Source organism: Xyrauchen texanus, chromosome 8, assembly GCF_025860055.1.
Source record: "Xyrauchen texanus isolate HMW12.3.18 chromosome 8, RBS_HiC_50CHRs, whole genome shotgun sequence".
In the NCBI taxonomy this organism is placed as follows: Eukaryota; Metazoa; Chordata; class Actinopteri; order Cypriniformes; family Catostomidae; genus Xyrauchen; species Xyrauchen texanus.
The window spans coordinates 15151022-15177415 of NC_068283.1; the positions used below are offsets into that span (position 1 = coordinate 15151022).

The window sequence follows — 26394 nt, forward strand, 5'->3', positions numbered from 1 at the left end:
TCCCCACAATTAACCTGCAAATTCTGTATAACTGAGTGACACAACTGCTCTTTAATAAATGCTTCTCTCTAAGAAAATGGGGTTAATTCAACTTAACATATGGTAACATAAAATCGTAATACATATTGAATCTGTAACTAAATATTTTTGTAATATTAAATTGGGAGGTCTATTGTAATTCTCATCCCTTATAAACATATGTGCATTATATCAGCCATCACCACTCAAAACCATTATATTATTTCATGCAAGCCATCACTCTCATGTGAAACAAATATTCCTTTACAAGGATGCGCTTTGGGCCTTATTCAGAATTACTTTCTCTGTAAATAGTTTGTAAAAAAATCTTTAAGGCAGTTGCACACTGGACGAGAAGCGCCGCGCCATGTCCCAGGTTGGACAGGACACGATGTGCTACAGGTGGCAGTCCAGAGTTGTGGATCTAGTCACCACACAACTTATGAAGTTTTGTGTACTTCAATAATGAACAAAGTGGGGGCCTGGGTAGCTCAGCGAGTATTGATGCTGACTACCACCCCTGGAGTCGTGAGTAAAAAAATCCAGGGTGTGCTGAGTGACTCAGCCAGGTCTCCTAAGTGACCAAATTGGCCCAGTTGCTAGGGAGGGTAGAGTCACATGGGGTAAACTCCTTGCTCTCAAAGCTCTCAATGGGGTGCACAGTAAGTTGTTCGTGGATTGCGGAGAGTAGCATGAGCCTCCACATGCTGTTAGTCTCCGCTATGTCATACACAACAAGCCATGTGATAAAATTCTCGGAAGCGGAGGCAACTGAGACTTGTCCTCCTTCACCCATATTGAGGTGAGTAACTGCATTACCACTATAACCTACTAAGTAGTGGTAATTGGGCATTCCAAATTGGGATAAAAGTGACGTTGACGAGTTTGCAGGTTAGTGTATGAAACTACTGTAACTGCGCAAACTGAACGATTATAAACTGAACTATGTTTATGCAATTTCTCTTTATAAATAGGTTTCATTCAAGCTGTCATACCAAAAAAGACAAACTTGAAATGACAGTCTGAAAATCCATTGTGTATGTTATATGAAAGATGCATATACACAATATATCCCACAGTGATGGCTAGAGTAAATATTCTATGGCTTTTGAAAATGATTTGGGTCAAATTTAATGGAAACCATGCGAGTTGCACTCTATAGTGCAGTTTTGAGCCTCTTAAGATGTAGCTGGGAGTCGCTGACAGACGACGAGGGGTGGTGGCAGTGTGCGTACCTTCATAGAAAACAATGGTTTCGAATTATAGCATGCGGCATGTAGTCCGCCAGACACGTCCGGTGTGCGACACCTTTTAGGCACTGGAAGTTGTTGCATTTATTTGAATTTAAGAATGGTTTTACAGAAAATGTACGTAGAGATTTGTTCTGTTTCATGAATGAGTACCATTGATTCAAAATTAAATATTAAATGGGATTTTTTACAGACCTGTCTTATGCATGGGTTTGTCTTACAAAGTAATTCCAGGTTCACTCAAATGCTTTTGCTGTATCCCATGTCAAGTGTGTTCTCTGAAATCTGGCTTCTCAGCAACTTCAGCGATACTATTACATTTATGGATCAAAGGAAAATACTGAATCATTTCACAATTAAACTAGAGAACTAACTTTAATAAGAGGTATACCATGTCTCTTCATATAGTAATTTTTATACATGTCCTCATACATTTCTTATCTTCCCTCAGCTCCCTGTGAAGCACGTCTACAGAGTCCTGCAGTGTCAAGAGGAGGAACTGACACAGATGGTCTCTACCATGTCAGATGGCTGGAAGTTTGAACAGGTAATTAGAAACTTAAGAGGGAATTGGGGTCATGCTATTGGTTGAAAGCATTTTAGGGTAAAATTTTAACAGTAAACAGTAGTATTGAATGGTGTTGAAAAATCTTATAGGGGCAATATTACAGTTGTTTGTTGGGGAGCCTAACAACTGTCAAGCTGTCCTTTGAATACCAAGGTTTGACCTGGGTGATCTAAAACAGTGAATTTATAGGCTTCTGACAAGCAATGATCTAAACTAGGTACTTGTACTGCTCTCTGTGGTCTCGGATGTTATTTATCGATTCAAATTTGGGGATGCTTATTTTACTACGCTAAAGCCAGCTGGCAAACCTGTGTTTTTCTACAATTGATGTTTGAATGGGAGGACATAAACCAAGCCTGGCAGGTTTCAAGATCTGAGATCAAATCCAGTGTAAATTCAAAGAACAACTTTTTGGTGAACGTTTTTGTTTGCTCTTTGTGGAGGAGAGGTGATGTTGGTCAGTGAATTAATCGTGTGGTATAAGAGGGTTTTCCCCATGCAGTAACTAAGGTGTATGTGCACTCAAGTCTTGCCTTATTTGGACATGCCAGCGAATGCCAGCCATTCCCTATAATGTACGTTTGCCTTTAATGTAAAGTGCCATATGTAGAAACTGCAATGGACGCAATGTTGGTTTGTGGTTGGTGATTGGTTTTTAGTTCTTCAGTTTCTGTTAATGTGCATTTCAAAATGAATTTGCTAGGTGCAAATGTGCTTTATAGATTCTTTACAAACTACTTGAAGTAAAAAAAACAAACAAAAAAAAAACTATATGAAGTATGCACTATTATGATTAATGTACACTGAGGCTGGACAGTTTAAATGTATAACCATGGTCTACTCTGCAAACTGTGAGATGGATGCTTTCAGTGTAGACATTTTTATTAAATTGAATGAGTGATTTTCATTTTGACGTGTCAGTAATTTCTTGTTTAAACGCAGTGTAAGGGGCCGTTCAGACTGAACCCATTCTTGCTTATAAGAAAAGCTATACAGCTCAATGAATGGAATGCAGGTGTTTTTGAGACTCGTATTTTAAAGTTTAAGTACTTTTCAGTTGACTAGGCTTCTTAAAAAGTTGCTCTCATGCATAAGACAAAGTCAAAAGACGTCAGTCTAGCCCATGTTCACATAGAGAATACATTAAAAAGCAGCACAGACATATGCACAAAAAAAAACAAAAAACATCCTGTGTAAAGGGACCCTAGTTGGTTGATTTCGTTTGCAAAGTAACCACATCACGACTAGAGCCCGACCGATATGGGATTTTTGAGACCGATACCGACTTTAGAGTGGGGGAAATTTACCGATTACCGATATGGTGGCCGATATTAGGGTTGGGCGATGTTGACTATGTTGACAGTAAAACATCGCGATGGACGATGATATCGTCATTTAATTTTCAAAAATTATATGAAAAATTATAATTTCGTTATTTTACTAACCCAACTAATGACTCGTCGGCGCTTTATCAGTAGGTTGCACGGCACGTGAAGCATTTTTTTTTTAGCTTTCACTTAAGAAGAGTTGTGCACTTTTTATTTTAATATATCTCTTTACATATACGGGTCTTCTACTATTTTCCACTTAAAAACTATAATTTCGTTATTTTACTCACTGATGAGCAAAAGGTCGAGGCAGAAATGACCATGTACCTGCAGGAAATGGCCACTGATGGGGAAGAGGACCCGCTGACTTGGTGGAAAACGGACGACAAGAGGTTTCCGTTCATGGCAAGATTAGCACGGAAATATCTGTGCATATGTGCTACCAGTACTCCATCAGAGCGGGTCTTCAGCCCAGCGGGTAGTGTAGTTACTCCAATCCGCAGCTTATTAAAACCAGATAAAGTGAATATGTTGGTATTTCTGGCCAGAAACATCGAAATTTAAACATGGTCTACGGTGAAAGATATTAGACTTCACGCATTTTTCGCCATCCGTTGCGGAGCTATTCGATTTTGCATATTATTTTTTAAGCGTTCATTTGTGTAGTTCATATGACCGCTTTACAATATTTCAATAACATAATTTATTTTGTAGCCTGTGCTGAAGTTAATTGTGCTGCTAATTATAAGTGAAATGTTAATGCCGAGTTTCGGTCTGAGTGTTGTTCCCGTTTTCTTGTTCTTTATTTGTTGTTCTTCTATGTTTTAATAAATGTGTGTTATTCATATTCACCTTGTTTCTTTCATTTGATTTGACATTATGGATTTATGGCCAAGGAAATTTTTCTTTAAAAGTATTAACCAGACAAAAGTTATTTGACGTTCGCTGGTCTGGGTTTATTTTAAACTGCCGCTTCAGTGTATACAAGAGCTATGTGACAATGAGCAAGATTTTCTGAGACACTACAACTACTAATAAATAATTAATAAAGGCTATTTTCTTGTAGCCTACAACATAAAATATTTTTATCTAAATGTACAGTGTAAGATATGTAAAAAAAAGACAAGAAGCTAACAATGTCAAGATCAGTATTTGTGTAGCCTGCCTGACACGGTATTTTCACAGACTAACACGTCACGTCTCTGGCATACACTACAGTATTTAAAATAGCATATATGCATTAGTTATATTCTCAATTTAATTTACAGAGCAATCCCTGTAAAGTTTTTAGGTTAACTATAGAAGAGACTAGGATTAGTGAGGCACACTAGCAAGACTCGCAAAAGGGGGCGTGGCATCATGATGGTGGCTCTACATCGTGATGTTGGTCAGCCATCACGATGGACGATGATATCGTCCATCGGCACAACCCTAGCTGATATAGTAAATGTTTTTTTGCTGGAATGAAAACTGACCTTTTCTATGTGGATTATGCACTGATGTAACTATGCAAAGGTACCCAGAAGGCTGCTTTCTTAAATATTTTATCAAAGAATATTTGACATTATTATTATTATGCATTGTCAACAAATTCTAGAAATGAACACTGAATACATGTTTTACACATTAGCTTCAATCAGCTGACAAGCAATGAAAGTAACTACGAGATTAGCTATAAGCTTGTTGTCATGGAGAGTAAAAGATGAATGTTGTTTATTTACTTTCTAGCATTGTGTCTCACCAACTAGGTAACAACTTAGCGTGAAATCAACACTTAACAGACACAATCCACCACCGTGCCATTTTCTGTTGAGCTGCAAAAAGATGCTCTGATGTTTACCTTTCAATCTGCTACATTACTGACTGCACTGACAACTATAGCTGGCTAACACAGCAAACAGATGTGATAAACATGAGTGACATGGTTGTCAGGGATAGGGTTAATGTTATATTGAAAAGGGAAAATGATGGGGTCATTGTTTATTAACTTTCCAGTATGTATTTCACAATCTAATATGCAACGCACCGCTTAACTCGTCACCGTCTGCAGAAACACGTCAACTCAGCTCTGTAAATAATAGAGTCGGAGCATGTTCTGCTGGACAATCATATGTTATGACACCAATCCTAAATCACCCCAAGCATTGTTTTCTTTATATGTTCGAAAAAAAGTTTTAATATCTGCGCATTTCGGAAAGCATACACGCCGATACCGATATGTCTGTGAAAGGCTAACATCGGCCGATAATATCACTCATTAATATAGAATCAAACTGATATACGGTTCCATATGTAAGGGATAATGGACAGTCAGCCAGTTGTTATCGAAAAATAAACACCAACAGGGTGATCAAGACTTGTATCACCCTTAAGGGGTTTATTTTGCAATAACATGCAGCTGACTACATTATCCCGCTTATTGCGCAGCTACTAAACAAATAAGTAAATAAATGGAGATAAAAGATTGATTTGAATTTAAATTATATAATTATTTGAGAAGAAATAAATCGCTGAACAGCCAAAAACCATCTTTGAATTTAGTTCTGTTTGTGTTTTATTTTGTACATAATGACCGACTGACTGCTCATTATTCTACTTGCCTTAGAAATTAATAAATGGACATTAAAAAATAAGTTGATTTTGAAATTATTTTATTAGCTTATTTGTAGAGATGGCACCGTGATCCGTGATCTGAGAAAAGATGACTCTCAATACCCAAATGAGCAGTCTGATACGTAGAAGTGCCTTTGTTACTGAGCAATATCAGACCGCTGGATGATCATTGACCAACCAGAATCAAGTATTCCAGAGCACTGTGGAATAAGTTTGGCTATTTTTTCAAGATTTTTTTTCATTAGAATCGTGTTCTAATGCAAAGCAGTTGTTTTTTGTTTCGTTTTTTTTTTTTGCACTGATTCCAGACATTTAGTTTGTGTTGCGATTTATTAAATAATAGTCTGATCGTGGTTATTTGATCTTCATTGTACACTTCAAATCGCAATGACATTTAAATGTCTAAATAAGGAATTTTAAGCTTTTATATAAATGCCATAAACAGGGCATTTGTGTGTCATTCAGTTAAACTCCGATAGTCACTTAGCCACACCGCGGATGGCAACGAGCAGCTTCTGTCCAAAAGAAAGAACACGTGTGCATCAGCAGAGGTTCGCACCAAACTCCAGCAAAAATATAAGTGAACAAAGAAAAACTTTGGTTGGGAACGCAAAGTGCTCCCGTTTCACTTTAATTTAACGATTGTGTAATGGCAAATGTTTCTGGTCAAAGCGGGTTAATTCACGTATTATTAATGACACAGAGGAGACGCATGCTCACTCTATTTCTGTGGATTGATAAAATTATGAAATTGAAAGGTATTGCTTCATGAGAAATAAGGGAGAAATAAGAAATTAGAACAGAAATATTTTTCTATCGCTTAATATAATATTATATAAATATAATAAAATGTATTTTGTATTATTTTTTTTTTTTTTAAGTGACCAAAAAGAGACCAAATGTTTGTATTTAGAATTATTGAAATTAAAATATTTTTGTAATTCATATAGTTTTAACGCCTTAAAGGAAATCACATATCCCGATTTTATTTCTACATTTGAAGTTGAATATATAAAAATGATATCTTAAGGTGTATGAAGCACACATACACCTTAAGAAATACAACCATTTATATGAAAATTAATCGTGAAAGCCCTAAAAGGGAAATTAATCGTCCTAATCGCAATTTTGTTTGACAATTAATCGCCAGCCAAATTTCATAATTGTGATGGCACTATTGTCCATCAAATCTATAAAAAAAAATTAAAATACCTAATTTAAGTATTTAATTAGATTATTTAAAAAAAAAAAAAAAGGAATTTTTTATGTAATATAAAACGGTCATGCTGTCCAAAATGTATATGATATGTATATGATACTTTTTTAGTGCTACGTGTGATGTTTTGATTGAGTGATGCTACCTGATAAAGTAAAATGACAAGTTCTATGCCATCTTGTGCAAACGTTTTTTGAAGTTTGCATTTATTTGAATACCATGTTAAAACATTGCTTTCCTTTTATTTTTGCATATTCCTTTTGCAGGAGGTGGTGAGGTAGTTTAGGGAAAAGGAATAATTTTCAAGGGTGCAAGGGGGTTTGGTTTTCTAGCGACTTGGTTTAAAGAGTCGGTGGCAGGTGTAAGGAAGTGTATGTGGTTCAGCAACCTGTGGTGAGCGGCATCTAAAGAGCATCTAGCAGTTTAGTCTAAGCACTACCTGGAAGTAAGTGGAGAGAGACAGTGGCATCAGTATTCAAGTGGAGTCAATGGAGCTCTTCCTTTAGATTAGGGCTGCAACAACTAATCGATAAAATCAATAATTACCAGTAATGAAAATCATTGACGACTTATCGGTGATTTTATCGATTAGTTAGATATTTGCGGCAAGTTTGGAGAACCTCCGTCAGTGACTTTACAGCCCAGTGAAAAATGTGTTGCATGATAACTTGTTTGAAAAACAACGGATAAAAGTTGAAGTGGAAAAAACATGACCCAAGATGCCCATCGCACGAGAGCACTCAATAAAAACTTTAAAGGGCATAATAAGCATAAAGTTTTTAGTGGAGCGGTTGCTGCATCAGGTGTGTTAAGAGGGCTTTTGCTGTTTCATGCTCTAATGACTCTCCATAACTTACATTTTACTGCTATATTCAATGTTTCCAAGTTATGAATTAAAAATCAGGCGAGTATTTCCATGTCGCAAAACCGTTTGTCTTTACAACAAGCGAGTCTCCATTCAACTTTACCGAGCCCACGAGCGTGCATCCATGTCAGTCAAACCTATTGCAATAGAGAAAGGAAGCGCAATAATTTGTATTACACGTGTGCAACATTATACCGCGATTTCAGTTTCAATCTTATCAATTATGCAGCTTTCATGGATGTCAAAATGTCTCCGAGGTCCAAGTGTGCCGTGTTTTAGATGGTTTCTTCTCATCATGTCTTACAATGAGCTTATGTCTAGACAAAGTCTACGATGAGACTTTTCAGCGCAAGTGGGAATCTGATGATTGTACTTTATGAACTGTATGCTGAATATAATGTATATAATGCGAAGGGTCCTGATATTTGATTGTCCTGATAATCCTAATGATAATGCAATGTCTGATTTCACCAGTAAATGTATATAATGGCAAATGGTTTTTTACTGGTTAAGCATGCACTACCATTAAAAGTGTATTTTTTGAAAATTATAGTTTAGAAACATGTTAATGTTGGTAACCTTTTTTTAAATCTTACAATATTTCAGCTGGGCAGAATTATTAATATTATTTTTCTGGTGTCATTTTGCCCTCTGATGGGTTTATTTTTTTTTATTTATTTTTTTTGGCCCACTCCATCTCTGATTGATCATTTTACTCTTATGATTACTTTTGATAAGCTTTACAAGTAAAGGAACTTTTTTGCATATGTCATAAAAGTAATACTATATTCAGACTTAAACTACACTGTAACTTTTGGCTCTCTAGCGGTTAACAAATAAAACTGATTTATAGATCATCATTGTTACCAACCAGTGGGTCAACATCGTTTCAAGACTTACATGTCCTTGGCAAGCCTAGGACTAAAGGATTTATTTATATAAATGATTGCCTTTATAAAGAAAAATACACACGTGCGCTAGCAAAAACAAAGAAAAAGGCCATCACTTTTAAATCCTTTCAGATCTCGGAGTTGTCGCCATCTTTGTCAGTTTCTTTGATTTTTACAACCGGTAATTCCCTGGAGGTTTTCCATTTTAAATGATCCATGGTAATTTTTCTCGTTCGTTGTGGCAAACTTTCAGGTTCACGCTACACATGCTCTACAGGAGCCAGAGTTTATTTTCTCTGTGTACGGATATGACGTCAACACGCACTGGGAATTACGTATGTTTGAAATTTCCTGCAAAATCTGCCAGGATCCGACAGGAACTGATTAGGGGGTGTAGGGTTAAATAAGGTTTCATCACCAAAGTTTTCCCAAACAACAGCAGTAGCTACCTTCTTTGCTCCATAACATCAATAAAATTAAAAAAAAACACAATTTCAGACATCAAAAGCATTTGGGTAACACGGATGAAACGAGCGCTCTACTTGTTAGATGGTTTTTACGGAGATATGAGATTAACTGTAGAGATCACAAAGGGGAAAAAAGGCTACGAGTAGATAGACAAAACAATGCATGTTGGCTTCAATCTGACAATTGACCAAATCATAAACCAATGAAAAAACACTCAAGTAGTGCAGGGACCGTAAGAAGGACCTAAACAAAAGCGATTGACATAGCAACGATGTTTTGTACTCTGACCCCGACCAGCCTGCTAACTAACTGGGGCATTGAATTCAGTCAGTCTCGCTCGAGATAAACAAATAGCCGGTGCCCTCTGCTGCTGATTTCAGTCATTTATTATATTTGCCATCTTTGTTAGCTTTTCTTAAATTGTTGTCATCTTGGTTTGTGCATTATTTTGTCCAATAAGGGGATTTTTGACCAGCTACTCACTAAATACGGTAGATTTGTTAAATAAATCGTTGGGATTCTCAGTCAAGACGTAAACATAATATGATATGCAATGGTAAAAACCAGTGTTTAACAATTCCGCAGTTACAGTTTACACAACTTAGCAAGTTAAGCCATAGTTCATACAAAATAATGTAATTACAAGCCCTGTTGTCTTTAGCGTATATATGTCATCTCTGACAATCTTGTTGAGCAATGTAATAACGATGGATTGCATTAATCCCTTTGTTTAAATATGTCCTCAAAACAAGCATAAAAGCCGTAAGCAAACACTGTGATGTGCCCTGTTTGTTTTTGTTTGTTTGTGGGCAGGTGAGGTTGTCACATGAAACTATCACATAGGCCATCGTTCGGTTCTCAAGTCAGTGGAAAAGCCTGGCTGGTTCACAAAAGGCTCCAGACTGCCCCGACGTGAACTAGCGGAGCACAGGCGCCGCACGAGAACGGGAACTGCAACTATGCAACTGAATCTACAGAGTGAAAGATATAGTGTGACCAGTATAGCCCAATTTCTGATCAAATGACTGTGAGCCAGTTCTTTTGAATCTACAGCACAACCTTTTTTTTTTCCTTCCTTCCTTCCTTTTTTTTTTTTTTTTTTTTTGGCATTTCAAAATATTTCTTCCTCAAAAATACTTAAATAATCGTTCTTGGAACCAGAATGGTTAAGAGGTGTCGGAACCAGAACGTAAAATTCCTTACGATTCCCTTCCCTGTCAGCACAATTGTTTGAGTGAAAAGTTGAATTTGAAAAAATTATATGAATTTCTTCATGGAGAAATCATTGGTTGTCTAGAAATAGTGCAGAATCTTCAATATTTCGTGTTCATCTTACGTCTTAACAATTATTTGTTTTTCATTTTTCTGCGTATTTCCAGGTTTAATTACAGTGCATTTTGAATCGTAGATTATCACTGTGGACTTCTGAACCCTACTGTTTATCCTTTTACATCCCCAAATGATATAGATACAATTAGAGTACATTTGAATAATCTTATCTGTGCTCTTCACTGATCTATCAGGACTGGGTTCTGGTTCATATAGTTTTGTATGTTACACATTATTACTACCAACTACTGAATGCATCACAGGGACTGTGTGGATTTGTTTATATTTCATGAGCAACTTGAAGTCAAATCAGTAAACTTTGGAAATATCGTCATTGTGTATTTTCCCTTCCTCTCTCCTGCTAGTTGGTTAGCATCGGCTCTTCGTACAACTACGGAAATGAGGATCAGGCAGAGTTCCTCTGCGTGGTCTCCAAGGAGCTGCACAATCAGTCATATGGCACAAACAGCGAGCCCAGTGAAAAAGCCAAGGTGAGGCTGACAGAACCCTATAGTCTTTTGTGCACAGACAGAAATATTAATTTATGCACAAATCATAAGAAAATATCCCACAGCTCTGCTCTTGAAATAGTCACTTGGTATAACTGTATTCAAAGAGTTGATTAACCATACAAAATATGTTCATGATTCAGTGTTTTGTTTCCCTGCATGCACACTGAGGAGTTAAAAGTAGTTTTTTTCTTTTTTCACCTTTCAGTTTTTCTTGGTGAGGCTTCATTTACATATCACTTAAGCTGCTAATTAGGTCTCTGCTGACTGCTCTCTCTCTCTCCTTCCTTCCTTCCTCTCTCTCTCTCTCTCTCTCTCTCTCTCTCTCTCTCCTTCCCTCTCTGACACCAATACTCAATTTGATGCATGTTGTCTGGCTATACTTACCTATTAGCCAGCTCTAGAATTATATCTTCAGTCCATCTTTTTCTCCCATATAATGATGTGGAAACCTGCTAAATATTTAATATTCCTCTGTCAGCTGCTGCAGCCAGAAGTTACATGCTGCAAATCATCTGTTTCAGACATTTTCCAACAAAGTAAAAGTTGAGAATGTGTCGAGGGATTTGTGCTACATTCATGCACAGTAATAAACTGTCTGGAATTATATCACTTAAGCATTGTGTTACGCATCCTGTGTAGTCCACGTAGACGCCTGCTCAAATAAACAAAGGCCTCTCAATCAGGGCTGGGCGATATAGCTACAAAAATGACCTTTTGAAGATATTTATATATATTTGCTTTAAAATAGTTTAAATACTATTTTTATTTTTCAATCAGAGGAATCAAAATCATAATATAGACAGTGATTGTTTCCTCATAGATTCAAAGTGTTTAAAACAATACAGGGAAAATCTAGTTAAAATACCCAAGGTATGCTTTCCACAACGTTTCAATGTTTGTTTGTTTGTTTGTTTGTTACTAATAAACTGCTATATTCCTACCTTTTTAACTTTTACTATACAAAGAATTTCATTAACATTTTAACTGGATTGTTGAATCATTATTTTAAACAGATTCACTGAAAAGGACAGTAATAATAATAAATAAAAAAACACTAAGAATTTAGCTTCACAACTCTTTCTGCATTTTCGGAACTGAGATTTTTATCAGAGATGCTAATAACTAATGCTGCAACTAATGATTATTTTGATAATCGATTATCCTGACTGTTATTTCTTCGATTATTAAAAAAAAAAAAAAAGCCAAGTATTATTGTTTTGTATTTTGTCAAAAAAATACAATATTTTTTTATTTTAAAATATACATTGCAGTACAGGTTAGGGCTGGGTATCATTCAAAAATGTTCGATACCTTGATTTCGACTCCTAAACGAAAAAACTAAACAAAACAACGAACACCAGTATTACTGCTGGTGGGACACTACGTGGTATTATGGGATAATTTTCGGTAAACATGGTTAGGGTTAAGCTTGCACAATAAAGCAAGACACCTTGATTTCAAACTTTGAACTTTATATTTTATTTATTTTAACTAAAAGTTCAAATGAAACTGGAAAAAGTTTTAAAATGTGTTGTACAACTTTTTGAAGGATTGCTTTACAACAGTTCTTCTGGCAAATAAGCTTCATCAGTGCATTCTCTACCCGTCGGGTATTTCGTTATCCAGGAAAATATATATTGTGTGTGAATACATTTTTGTTCCCTCCTTCACGATATAGATATCCAATTACATCGGAAACCTCGGGGCTGAGGGAATAGTGAATATTCTTGCTTTATTGATTTTGCATTGAAAATTAAATCATTTATTTAAAAAACGAAAAACTTAAATCAAATACATTTCTAAATTCAAATTGCACTCCAAACGAATAAGCAAATAAATAAATAATAAAGTGATAAAATAATATATATAATATACGTAACCACCTTTCCATTTACCGTCAGGCAAGAATACGTCTAAACATGCAGGAGGAAAATTACTTATACAAATGAAGACATAAAAACAATTATAAATGTAAAAATAATAATTATAATGATGATGATTAAGGATTAATCACAATCGCATAACTAAATATTTGCTGAAGAAGGCCCTCAAATAACAATAATTCAGTGTAGAATTATTCAATAATTATATTTAAATAATAATAAATATATATTATAAATACAACCATTCCAAAAATGTTAATGCATCACATTATTGTGGCAGATGAGAAAATGATTGATAGCCAATACAAAAAGTGGCTTTGGAAGTGAATATGTTATTTATTTCCATATTATTGAACATAAGCCTATCATTAGCCGACAGTCCACAGTAAACCATTTTGCTATTAAATTGGTCAATCTGTCTGAAAATGATTTATAATAAGGGCCAATGTACACGAGTCAGACAGATGCTTTTGGAGTGTCTCTTTGGTCATGTCGTGTCATAAACGCAATGTTTTTAGGTCGCTGTGTCAAGTTAAACGTTGAAATTGAAACTTAGGAAAACACGTATTGACACTCAAGCACATTAAACAAAACACTCTGACAGCGCACCTGACGCAGCAGCTGATGCACATTAAACTGCATGCTTAGGATTTTTTTAAGTGTTTAACATAGTGTTCCTGTGCACTGGACAGCTCGTTTGTTTGTTTGTTTTAGTTTTTTTTTGTCCACTTCAACTCGTGACTCTGAGCTTCCAGACAATTAAATTCTGTGTTGATTATTTTAATTATCAATTGTTATCGATTGTACTGATTGTTTATTGCAGCACTACTATTATATATTTTGAACTCTTGAGTTGTGACACAGGGAGCAGAAATACTGTTATGGTCTTGAGAATACAAAATGACCAAATAATGCACTCAAATCATTGCGATCTTCACAATGTTTGTTAACTTTATATGGCCAAGAATATAATATTCAAAATATCACCCAGCCCTACTCATGTCAGCTGAGCCCTCCAACACCCCCCCCCCCTGTTAGTCTAGACATGCTAAACTTCTATCATCTATTATGTTTATTTAACAATTATTACTCTTTTTCAGATTCTTCAAGAACAAGGCTCTCGAATGTGAAACTCTGGTCCTGCAACGTCTGTGCAAAACAGCATGCACCATATCACATTGAGAGTGAAAGCTGTCAAGCGGCAAGACAACCTATTTAGAATGGATGCTCTATTCTTTTTTTCGATTTAATTGACACTTGTTTGTGCCTGCACAGTAATACCGGACTGTTGGTGGATATATTTCTGAATCTTTGTTTAAAAGGTAGGAATATGCATGTCATTAGTAAGCTGAGCAAAAAGGGCCTCAATCATGTCTGGCCCAGTCATGTTTACTCAGGGTCTCTTATCGACTTTCACAAAATATGTTAATCATGTAATTTGTGGTCCATTGAGCAATTTTGTCAAAACTATATTTAAAACTGTATATTATGTCATACACACAGTTCAGAGATCATAAATAAGAGAGTAGAGAAGTATTGTTTTGATTTGAGATTACATTATTGAGGTTGCTTATGTGTAATGTTGACTGGCGAGGAATGGTGCATTTGTATTGCAAGGATTTTGTTTTAGCATGTTTTTTGGAGCAAATCTGATTTTATTTGACTTGCATAGTATTAGTTTTTATACCAGGAGGGTGAAAGAATATCCATAACAGTTTGCCTCAATGTTACCTCACGTTTTGTGAGGTTATACTGTTGTTGTCTTGAGTTGGTTAAAAAGAGAACAAACATTTTTGTCTTCCATCCCTGGATTCATTCCAAATGGTTTTTGGTTAAACTGGAACTAATTCTAACGCTATTTGAGGGGTGAAAAAAACACCCGAGATTTTTGTGATAATTTAATAATTTTTACTTGCGATAGAGATATTGAAGTAGATGTCCTGATCTATCTTGGGTTAATAGAAGAACGAAGACAAGGCCACAAAGTCATCCAGCCTCATTTGTTTTGACAATACAGTTTAGAACGGCACTTTACTTACATGACAGTGACTGTTAATAAGTGGTGTTGCAGGGCTTATTTTGTTCACGCTTTAGTAAATGACGGAGTAAGAAAAGACACTTCTATAAGAGAGTGTTGACTAATTAACATTTATATAGTTTAACACCGCAGTTTAATACTTTGGTTTAACACTTTTGAAGTTGAATTTTGATTCCAAATATACATAATCCTGTTGTTTATTTAAAAAAATACAATGTTGCCTTTAATGAACCTACACAAGATCTGAATTACTTTTGGAATTGTGATCAGGGAAATAACACATCACTTTGCTAGGCTACAAGTATATCTATTTAACGTTGCATATAGACCTATAAAGAGCTAAATATTCAGTGCATGTATTTTTTTTTTTTCTTCTCCTAATCCTCTCTCACACACAAAGGGCTTTTAATAGTGGAGTACAAGCTATAATTTTTGGCAGAGATTAATCCGATCTCTTAATATTGCCGGATCGAGGTGAAGTTTACATAGCTGGTGTTTTATAAACGATAATACTACACGTTTACTTACCTTGACTATGTGACACCACATTCTAGTGTGGCTTTAAGACCTGTATGTTTACATATCCTCTCAATTACCTAGTTAGTTACTTTCAATCTTGTGTCTTCGCAACTAGAGAGGAGGTTTCATTTATTGTCAGTGGAGTGTTAAGTTGTTTGCTCACTGAGTCAGTGTCTCGTGGTGAAATGTGCCTCTCTTATAGCCACTGAGCCTTCACAGTGCATGGTGTCTAGACAAACGTCCATCACTCACTGTTGACATCCAGGCCGCTGCACGGCATCAAGGCGATGCTGGAGGGTGATGTTATCACTGTTTAGGGCACTGCAATGCTGTCCTTTTTTATTTATTTTATTTTTTTTATCGTCCTGCCTCCCAGATGTAGGTGGAGGTAGCAACGTGCACTCTGATGCACCAATCACACATTTCAGTTGCCCTTTTACGTAAACTTCTATAGGGCATCAGTGAGTTTTACTTATGGGGCAGGTGTGGGTGTCCAAGGTGATATTCTGCCTCAGGTTTTTTTTCTTTCCCTATTAAAGTGTGCAATCTTCAAAATGTATTTTAAAAATGGGCAGAAGCAGACTGATATGTCTTTTGCTCCACTTTGTCACTGCTGTTCCTATACTTATTCCTATATAACATGTTTTTGTATTTGAATTTTTTTTTTATGCTTACAATTTGTGTATTCACATAGTATATGTAATTGCAAGTTAAGACTGGGGAAAATGTATATGATGGTAATGCTAAAACCTGTTCAATCTAAATGATAAACACTTTTGAATTCTGAAAGGGGTTTTTCTTTCAAGACTAAATACAATTAAATATTCTGACTTCAATGTAAAATGGGTTTAAAGGAATATTCTGGGTGCATGCAAAGTCATGCTCAATCAACAGCATTTGATTACCACAGAAATGATTTTGACTCGTACCTCTTTATTTTTACGTCCAGTATTGCAACGTTACTACGTTGCCATGACAACAGTGAATGACACTGACGTCATGTAGAACAGATTTTATCACACTAAAATCATGCCAAAGCATATAATGTTTAAAGGGATAGTTCACCCCGAAATGAAAACTCTCATCATTTACTCCCCTTCATGCCATCCCAGATGTGTATGACTGACTTTCTTCTGCAGAACACAAATTAAGATTTTTAGAAGAATATTTCAGCTCTGTTGGTCCATACAATGCAGTTGAATAAGTACCAGAAATTTGAAGCCCCACAAATCACATAAAGGCAGCATAAAAGTGTTTAAATCAATGTCTTCAGAAGTTATATAATAGGTGTGGGTGAGAAGCAGATCAATATTTAAGTCCATTTTCTCCTCCCTACTCAGTCAATCTCCACTTTCACTTTCTCCTTTTGTTTTTGTTGATTCACATTCTTCATGCATATCGCTCCCTACTGAGAAGGGAGAAGAAGGTCTAGCAAAAGTGGACTTATGTGTTTAGCTGCCTTTTATGTGCTTTTTGGAACATCAAAATTTTGGCTCCCATTAACTTGAAATATTTGTATAAAAATCATCTTTTGTGCTGCTTTTTCTGCAGAAGAAAGTCATACACATCTGGTATGCATGAGGGTAAGTAAACAATGTGATAATTTTTATTTTAGGGTGAACTATTCCTTTGAAGTTTTGTGGCCATACTTCTAAAACAGTGTATTTTAATGTTTATGGATAACCCCATTCTCTTCCATTGTAAGTGCCTCACTGCAACTGTGGTTTCTGCTTTTTTTGTTAATGAATGAAAATTTCATTAATGAATGAGAATTATTTTCTGTGGTAATCAACATAATGCTAAAGATGCTTTTGAATGATCTTAACTTGTATTGAACCTGGAATATTTTTTGAAACACATTCAATAAATACATGTACTAATCCTTCTTATGCAGGTATTTAAATTGCTGGATTTATTTCTAAGGTACTTAATAATTTACCAAAGTGTCTTACAGTCTGTTCCCATATAATAAATGGGCGAACAGGGCAATAATTTAAAAAGACTGCTGTAGTGACACATCTATCACAGCAGAGGGAGTTTTTAGGTATTTTAGAGTTAGAACAAATGAGATCATATTGGAAATACATTCACTGAGGGAAACAATGTGTATTACGATGCAGAATCTACAAACATGTTGACAAGTTAAATCTCACCCATTAATACTCAGTCATAACTAATGCATCTATACACCAGAGTAACTAATGTATTTCATTTGAACAGGCATTATTAGCTATCTCTTCATTATTAGTTGGAACAAAACCCTTTCCCTAAGTATTAAACTTCAGTGCCAAACTTGTCCCGCACTGTTTTTGCTGTGGATATGAACACTCAAACTGACTTAAAATTGTATCTTGTTTCACTTGTAGGATTTACTATCCAGACACTTAGTGCATCTTTTAAAGTAATACTGTATATTTTGATTCACCAGCTACCTGTTATCACCTTTGCTCACCATTACTCAAAGTTCAAAAACATGTTTGCCTACTTTTAAACCTACTTTATTTTTAAATTGTCCTGTCGTATCTTTAGATTGCACAAAAACATTGGATATGCATGAGTGAATGCATCAGGGAGCTATGTGCCTGTGCACTGATGCAATTTCCCATGATATTTCAACAAGCTGCAACATGTTTCTCTGCCTTGTGTACATCTCTCCATTTAACGGGTGCGTGCTCTATTGAGCAGTGTGGGAATGCCCTGTCCCTCAGATGAGTTATTGCACTTTGACTCTTAGCAACAAGCCTGCCAATCCTGCTGTGCAGCCTGCACAGGCTCAGTTTTCTATTGGCCAAAATGTCAGATCTGATTGATTTGTTGGGGAGTGACACATATTTGCCCAAAATGGAGAGCCCTGTTGCATCTAAGCCTGATTCTATGCCAGATATTTAGAAAAAACTGTCAAAATGCCAAAGAAGCTTTCAAAGGAATTGTTTTTGTCTCACTTGACAGCACATTCTGACTATTCAGATATAAACATATATATATATATATATATATATATATATATATATATATATATATATATATATATATAATTTGTTATGAGTAGTGTGTGGACTGTAGTCTTGTCATTAAGATCAAAAGGTGATGAATAACTTACCTTTTAAATGTATCAGACTTTTTGTACTTCCTGATCTCTGCAACAAATGACACACCATGCAGTGCTTTGAGATTAGGATCCACTCAGAATCCACAAAAGTATCAGAATCCAAAGGGGAAAAAACAATAAAGTCTGTGGTTGTATATTGATACAAATTAACAGTCATTAAAGCTCATAAATGTTTAATATGCATTATGCTGGGTCTTATATTGAGCATCCAAGCTTTATTACAATGCAACAGTGAGCAGTTTTGTGTGCAGATGGAGTATTAAATGCAGAATGGATGGGGTAAAGGGGAAGTGTAGGGAAGCACGGCAAGGCTTCTGGCTGCTTGAGATGCTGGTCTCATGTTACACCAGACCTTAGTCAAATGACCTTATCTGACAGCTGTCTTATCTGTGGCACCAGGCCAAAACTGATGCTGACTGTTCTCTCTCAGTTCTCCTGTGCATGTACATGTCATTTGCACACACAAAAAAAATCTTAACATGTTCTCAGTAAATACATTCATTTTCACTGACAGAAATAATTATGCTAATTTTAACCATGGGTCACTTTGAGACTGTTGGCCAACAAGGACTTATTGACTGAGGTAGAGCAAGAGCATCATGTTATGTTACTATAAATAGCTTCCTGTAGGCCTACCCTTTTGTAATAAATAATACAAACATTTTGTAATACATTATCTCAAGTATATATTAAAGAAATACTTTATTTGAGACATTCTGGGCAAATTTACTGGCTATGCAAAACCATTAAGTAGGTCTTTTCTTTGGGATGAATATCAGTTGGGCTGAAATCCTGTTCGACAAGATTTTCGAGTTCATCTAAAACAGGTTTCTTGGACCTCTGTGACTAATCTAACTTACAGCTTTGAAAGCACATTTTCCTCTCACATGGATGAACTGGTCAAAACAAGTCTAGATGGAACATTAAAGGAATATTTCACCCAAAACTTTAAGTCATTCCAAACCTGTTAGTTGTTCTATGGAACACAAAAAGATTTTTTTAAAAGAATGTTCACACAGCTGATTTCCATTCAACGACAGTTCACAGTGAAGATGTTTGTCAAACTCTAAAATGGAAAAAAAAGAACACCATTTGACACCATGAAAGTAGTCAATAAAGACTTGTGCGCATTATTTTAAGTCTTTCAAAGCCATACAATAGCTATATGACTGAAATTGAAGTCGATATTCAATGATAATCAAGAGTAAATTCTTATTGGAATATACATTCAGATAAAAAACAATTTTGTTATTGCATGTCAACATAACATATCCAATTTAAATATGCTATAATGACAATTAGATTTAAGCAGTGGAGGACCTTGGTATAGTTGATATATATGAATTGGTTTGTTCAGATTGTCCATGTAAATGAACCAGTTATAAGTGATTCACCAATTGACTAATATGTAGCAAATCCGATAGAAAATTTGTGGGCAGAACTGAAAAATCATGTGCGATTAAGGAGGCCAACAAACCTGACTCTGAATGGGTCAAAATTCCAGCAACTTATTGTGTTCACAATAAAAGTTAAACAATTTAAATGCAATGCTACCAAATACTAAAAGTGTATGTAAACTTCTGACCCACAGGGAATGTGATGATATAAATAAAAGCTGAAATAAATAATTCTCTCTACTATTGTTCTATTTCACATTCTTAAAATAGTGATCCTAACTTACATAAAACGGAATATTTTCTATGATTAAATGTCAGGAATTGTGAAAAACTGAGTTTAAATATATTTAGATAAGTTGCCTTTAAACTTCTGACTTCAACTGTATATTTGTTAAATATAATCCATATTAAGATAATTATTGCTTTGTGCTAGATAAATCTCACTTGGGGCACCATGTGAGTCAAGACCTCCACTGGATTTGAGAGCACAAAATGATTGTGCAGCTTTCACAAAACTTGTGTATATATACCACATGAGCCTATTGGACTATTACTATGGATGGCTTGATAGGTGTGGGAACAGAAACGGATCAATATTTAATTCCATCATTTCTATAAATCACCACCTTTGACCAGCCCCGGCCAGGTGGTGAAATGCACGAAGTATAAATATCGATCTGTTTCTCACCAACACCTATCATATAGCTTCTGAAGACATGGATTTAACCATATCAGTTTTATGGATTACTTTTATGATGCATTTATAGAATTTTTGGAGATTCAAAGTTTGGTCACCATTCACTTGCATTGTATGGACCTACAGAGCAGAAATATTATTGCTAAAACCTTTGTTAGTGTTCTGCAGAAGAAAGTCTTGCATATCTGGGATGGCATGAGTGTGAATGAATTATGAGAGAATTCTCATTTTTGGGTGAACCCTTTAAATAAAAACAACCCAAAGATAATGCTAAAATTAAAATGGACAAAAGAATGTTAAAATTAAAAACAATAGACATTTTATTATTAATATTTATTAATTATTTTAGTGGGTTTTTTTAATTATTATTATTTCACTATGTATTATTTATTTAATTATTTAATTTGGCCCTCCATTTTTAAAGTATCTTTATGGAGTTATGTTGTCCTATTTGGAGCTCCATACTAAAGAGCTGCATGAAATGCACCTCTTCTATGAGTTTGGAGCGGTAATGGTGAATTTACAGTATGTGCAAGCTATTGCTAACAGGTGCTCAGTTGTCTTTCACTGTATTCCATTCCATCTTTGCATATGGAACATGAACATATACATACAAATATTGTTCAGACTTACCATGCAATACATAACACGTCAGAGTAGTCTGTGCAAAAGCAAAGTACTATGAGGACGAGGACACCCCTAATCCCTAATAATACAGTGTCTACCAGAAACTACCTGAACAAGACTGCTGCTGGGCTGTGACGTCATCATCAGCGCACCGCCGCCCTGCAGTGTCAGTGATTTTTAGAAAAGCACTCGAAGACGAGACGGCCCACTAACAGACCGTCCGATTTGATTCTATCGGAAGCTCAAACTCCGCGCCGGCGTGAAGAAAACCGAAAATTCAACGGGGAAACATAACGGGTTTATTTTCTGATGTGCGGTTACGGGAAATCGCACGCTGAACTATCGCTTGGTCGCGCGCGCCTCTGCCTGCTGCTGATGGACAGCCATCGGTGGGACTGCTGGATAAAATCTCAAAATACACAGACAAGCTAAAGTACCTCGCCTCCTCGTACAGTCTGGACGCTTATGCTTCATATTTAGCTTTTGGTTGGCGTCATTATCTGGGTGGAGTAGCAGTGTATCGTTCAATTATGCATGCACTCATTAAGAAATGAAGCAGCAGCTAGCGCACTAGCAGCGCGGGCTAACCTCTGTCCCATACTATGACAGTGATCTGCATGCCTACAGCGTTTGGCTCCAGCGTGTGCATTTGACTTCGGTGCAGGTGCAGAACGAGCAGCGCGCATTGTTTGGTTCTTTAACTCCCCCTTCCTCATTTAATTTACATGGCAAACAGTTAGCTTGGGCAGGCCTAGCTAGCCAAAGTGTTAGCTAGAATGAAATCACTTCTCTGGATTAGACAGCATGCAAACGTGCGATCTAAATAGCGGCTTGTTTTTAAATGGTGTAGTGAGGTAAACCGGGGCCACAAGGCTCGTAATAAAGAATGCTGAAGAATCGGAGAGAGTGGCTGGTGCAACTTAATAACGGGCTGTTTGGTTAATGCCAACTTGACATAACTGGTTTTTAAATACCTTTAAATGTGGTATGCGCGCGAATGTTTTACAATTATTATTTTTTTTTATTAAGAATCTGGTGGTGTGAATGAAGCAAACACGTCGAGAATAGAGACACTGCCTCCGGTAACATGCCAGTTCTTAAGCCGATTTTACGCTCCAAATAAGTAGCCAGCGTCTACAAACAGTCCGTGTTTGATCTCTGGCATTGTAGCTATAGCCTCGATATCACGAGCGCCCATAGACGATTGAGAGAGGGGATGCCCTAAACACTTCAATCATGTCGAGCAAGGCTTCGAGTAAAGAGAAGAAGTCCGGCTTCGGCAAGAAGCTCTTCCGCCGGGGCTCGGTGCGCTCCGTAGGGAGTTTTATGAGCAGAGTCCTGAAGACTCTCTCCACACTCTCTCATTTCGGCTCGGAGCTGCACGCCGCGGAGGGCGACAAGGACGACGGAGGATTCACAGCCTTCAAGAACGAAGGGAAGGGATCCGTCGCCTCGGATGAAAGCGACTGTGGTGGGTTTCTCCCCAAGGACAAAATTCCCGGAGTGGCTGGTTTGAAAAACCACGGCAACACGTGTTTCATGAACGCGATTCTGCAGTGCCTGAGCAACACAGAGCTCTTCGCAGAGTATTTGGCGCTGGAGCAGTATCGAGGAGATCAGACGGACGACGAGAAACCCAAGACGAACGGTGTTATGCAGAGGAAGGGCGGCCCGGACAGGAGAGACGTGACCGAGCAGCTGTCCGGATTGGTCCGAGCCCTGTGGACGTTTGAATACACGCCGCAGCACAGTCGAGAGTTCAAAGTAAGTTCGCGCGGAATTCTAGAATAGGTGACGTTGTTCACCTGGAATATTTTGGATTATCCACAGTTTTCCTGAGCAACCACAGGGTGACGCCATGATGATTCGAATTGCCTGTTTTCTATTCCTGGTCTCGAGATGCCAATTTAAAAAACGAGCATCATCTACATTTATTTAAGTGTTATTTGAGTAAAATTGAATTTGAGGCTCAACATGTGCAGTTGTTGGCTGTCATAACAACTCAGAATAATTAATGATACCAACTTAACTCAACTCTGACCATTGCTTTATGTCATCTACACACTTAGGTGAGGCACTGTCTATAAAAAAACCTGTCATCTCGACTCTGTGAAGTATCGGCATGTTTTTTGACAATTTTTACAAATGGAATACCTTAAACATTACATTATCCGCTAAGAATATACGCCGATGTGAGCAAAAACACTGGAGACCGGAAATTGAAAACAGTCAAATCGTGGAACACTTACAAAATAATCCAGCCAAGGACAAATTATGAGAAACCGAAATGATTAGTTCACCTCTGGAATATTCTCGTCCGAGTCGTTCATTCTTTTGTCCAGATGACACCAGAGGTGAACTAATAATTTCTGTTTCCTGTACAGTACCTTTGTGGTTTTCACGTAACAAGCGAACAAACCGCATACAAATTTAACAAATCACTCTCTGAGACTACTCATTCTTCTGAGTCACATAAAAGATTAGATCGAAATGAACAAATCAGAATCTGCTTTATTGCCAGGTATGCTTACACATACAAGGAATTTGTCTTGTTGACATGAGCTTACAGTGCACAACAATACGATACAACAAAAAGACAGGGATAATAATACAAAAAGAAAAAAAAATGTAATAGAAAATAAATTATATATTTATATATAATAAGACTTTTTATATATACACTCACCTAAAGGATTATTAGGAACACCATACTAATACTGTGTTTGACCCCCTTTCGCCTTCAAAACTGCCTTAATTCTATGTGGCATTGATTCAACAAGGTGCTGAAAGCATTCTATAGAAATGTTGGCCCCATATTGATAGGATAGCATCTTGCAGTTGATGGAGATTTGTGGGATGCACATCCAGGGCACGAAGCTCCCGTTCCACCACATCCCAAAGATGCTCTATTGGGTTGAGATCTGGTGACTGTGGGGGCCATTTTAGTACAGTGAACTCATCGTCATGTTCAAGAAACCAATTTGAAATTATTCAAGCTTTGTGACATGGTGCATTATCCTGCTGGAAGTAGCCATCAGAGGATGGGTACATGGTGGCCATAAAGGGATGGACATGGTCAGAAACAATGCTCAGGTAGGCTGTGGCATTTAAACGATGCCCAATTGGCACTAAGGGACCTAAAGTGTGCCATGATAACATCCCCCACACAATTACACCACCACCACCAGCCTGCACAGTGGTAACAAGGCATGATGGATCCATGTTCTCTTTCTGTTTCCGCCAAATTCTGACTCTACCATCTGAAAGTCTCAACAGAAATCGAGACTCATCAGACCAGGCAACATTTTTCCAGTCTTCAACTGTCCAATTTTGGTGAGCTCTTGCAAATTGTAGCCTCTTTTTCCTATTTGTAGTGGAGATGAGTGGTACCCGGTGGGGTCTTCTGCTGTTGTAGCCCATCCGCCTCAAGGTTGTGTGTGTTGTGGCTTCACAAATGCTTTGCTGCATACCTCGGTTGTAACGAGTGGTTATTTCAGGCAAAGTTGCTCTTCTATCAGCTTGAATCAGTCGGCCCATTCTCCTCTGACCTCTAGCATCAACAAGGCATTTTCGCCCACAGGACTGCCGCATACTGGATGTTTTTCCCTTTTCACACCATTCTTTGTAAACCCTATAAATGGTTGTGCGTGAAAATCCCAGTAACTGAGCAGATTGTGAAACACTCAGACCGGCCCGTCTGGCACCAACAACCATGCCACGCTCAAAATTGCTTAAATCACCTTTCTTTCCCATTCTGTCATTCAGTTTGGAGTTCAGGAGATTGTCTTGACCAGGACCACACCCCTAAATGCATTGAAGCAACTGCCATGTGATTGGTTGATTAGATAATTGCATTAATGAGAAATTGAACAGGTAAGTGAGTGTATATATTATACACATACATACATGCGTAGTGCAAATTTAAATACAAATCTGTTATATACAGTGCAAGGGAATGTAATGGCAGAAGAGGTAGGATGTCTTGGATAAATATAAATAGACTTAAACTGTGTATTGCACATAGTTATTGCTCTGTGGGACAGTTTTAACTGTTCATGAGATGGAAAAAACTGTTCATGAACGACCCATCACTAGCACGAACGTGCTGGGGAAGCTACTTTGAAACTGTAGTTTGACAAGCTACAATCTACTCATAATTTAAATTAGTTAAGCTACAGCCAAGCTACCTTTTGAAAAAGTAGCTAGCTACATTAAAGCTACTTAATGAAGCAATATTTTCTTTCAGTGTTGCTACCAAACCAATAATATAACAAAATTTACAATAATAACATTTATTAATTAATTTATTAATTAAATACATCTAATGTATGCACTTCAATTGTATGTATTTAATACATGTAATGACAAGTAACATTTAATAATGGCCATAATATAAAATAAAAACAGAAAAGATCAGACACATTTAAAAACGTATTTGTTATACTATACTTCACACTTTTCATTCCTCCTGCTCTGCACACGTTTAGCATACTTCCCTAAAGATTGTTTATTTATTTTTTGACAAACTCTCCTGATGTTTTGTGCTTGTCAAATAATATTTAGTATGGATAATATGTGAATATAGACTCTGTTTCTCCCCTCACTTGTGCTCTTGTTCACTGTATTTTCTTGTTTGCCATTGCCACACAAGTGCCAGATTTGCAGGTCACATACAGAGGTTGTGCTACAAATATCAGACGGATTACCGATAAACGATTTGTAAATTTCCATCATGGTTTATTTTCATCCATCACATTAGTTTAAATTTAGGCTATTTGATGTTGTCTCAAAATAGTCCAAATGTAAAAAAACTGATGTGCTGTATCAGATACACAAAATGTATGATAGGCTTTGTCCTAATTGTAGAGAGCACATCAATGTGAAGACAAAGCCAAATCCCAGACATTCAGAGGCAATTTTTAAATCCCGGCCGGATGCTTTGGTTTCATGTCCAAAAAAGTGGACGTATGGTCAACCCCTATAGCAGCAGCCAGAATATGCTGTAAATTCATTAGATGTTTTGCCTGTTGAAGTTTAGCTTCTTTGCAATAAAGAAGGGTATACGTT

At 36.7% G+C, this 26394-nt stretch overlaps 2 protein-coding genes across 3 annotated transcripts in view; both read left to right on the forward strand.

Moving 5' to 3' along the window:
* Positions 1-18763, forward strand: part of LOC127647273 (BTB/POZ domain-containing protein KCTD5-like) — a 29331-nt gene extending 10568 nt beyond the window's left edge. The window contains exons 4-6 of the mRNA XM_052131421.1: positions 1720-1815; positions 10911-11036; positions 14041-18763. Of these exons, the coding sequence (XP_051987381.1) occupies positions 1720-1815; positions 10911-11036; positions 14041-14070 (252 nt within the window). The 3' untranslated portion in view covers positions 14071-18763. The remainder of the gene's footprint in view (positions 1-1719; positions 1816-10910; positions 11037-14040) is intronic.
* Positions 18764-21531: 2768 nt separating this feature from the next.
* Positions 21532-26394, forward strand: part of LOC127647269 (ubiquitin carboxyl-terminal hydrolase 31-like) — a 37192-nt gene continuing 32329 nt past the window's right edge. For both annotated transcript variants that reach the window (XM_052131416.1, XM_052131417.1), the window contains exon 1: positions 21532-23091. In XM_052131416.1, the coding sequence (XP_051987376.1) occupies positions 22564-23091 (528 nt within the window). In that variant the 5' untranslated portion in view covers positions 21532-22563. The remainder of the gene's footprint in view (positions 23092-26394) is intronic.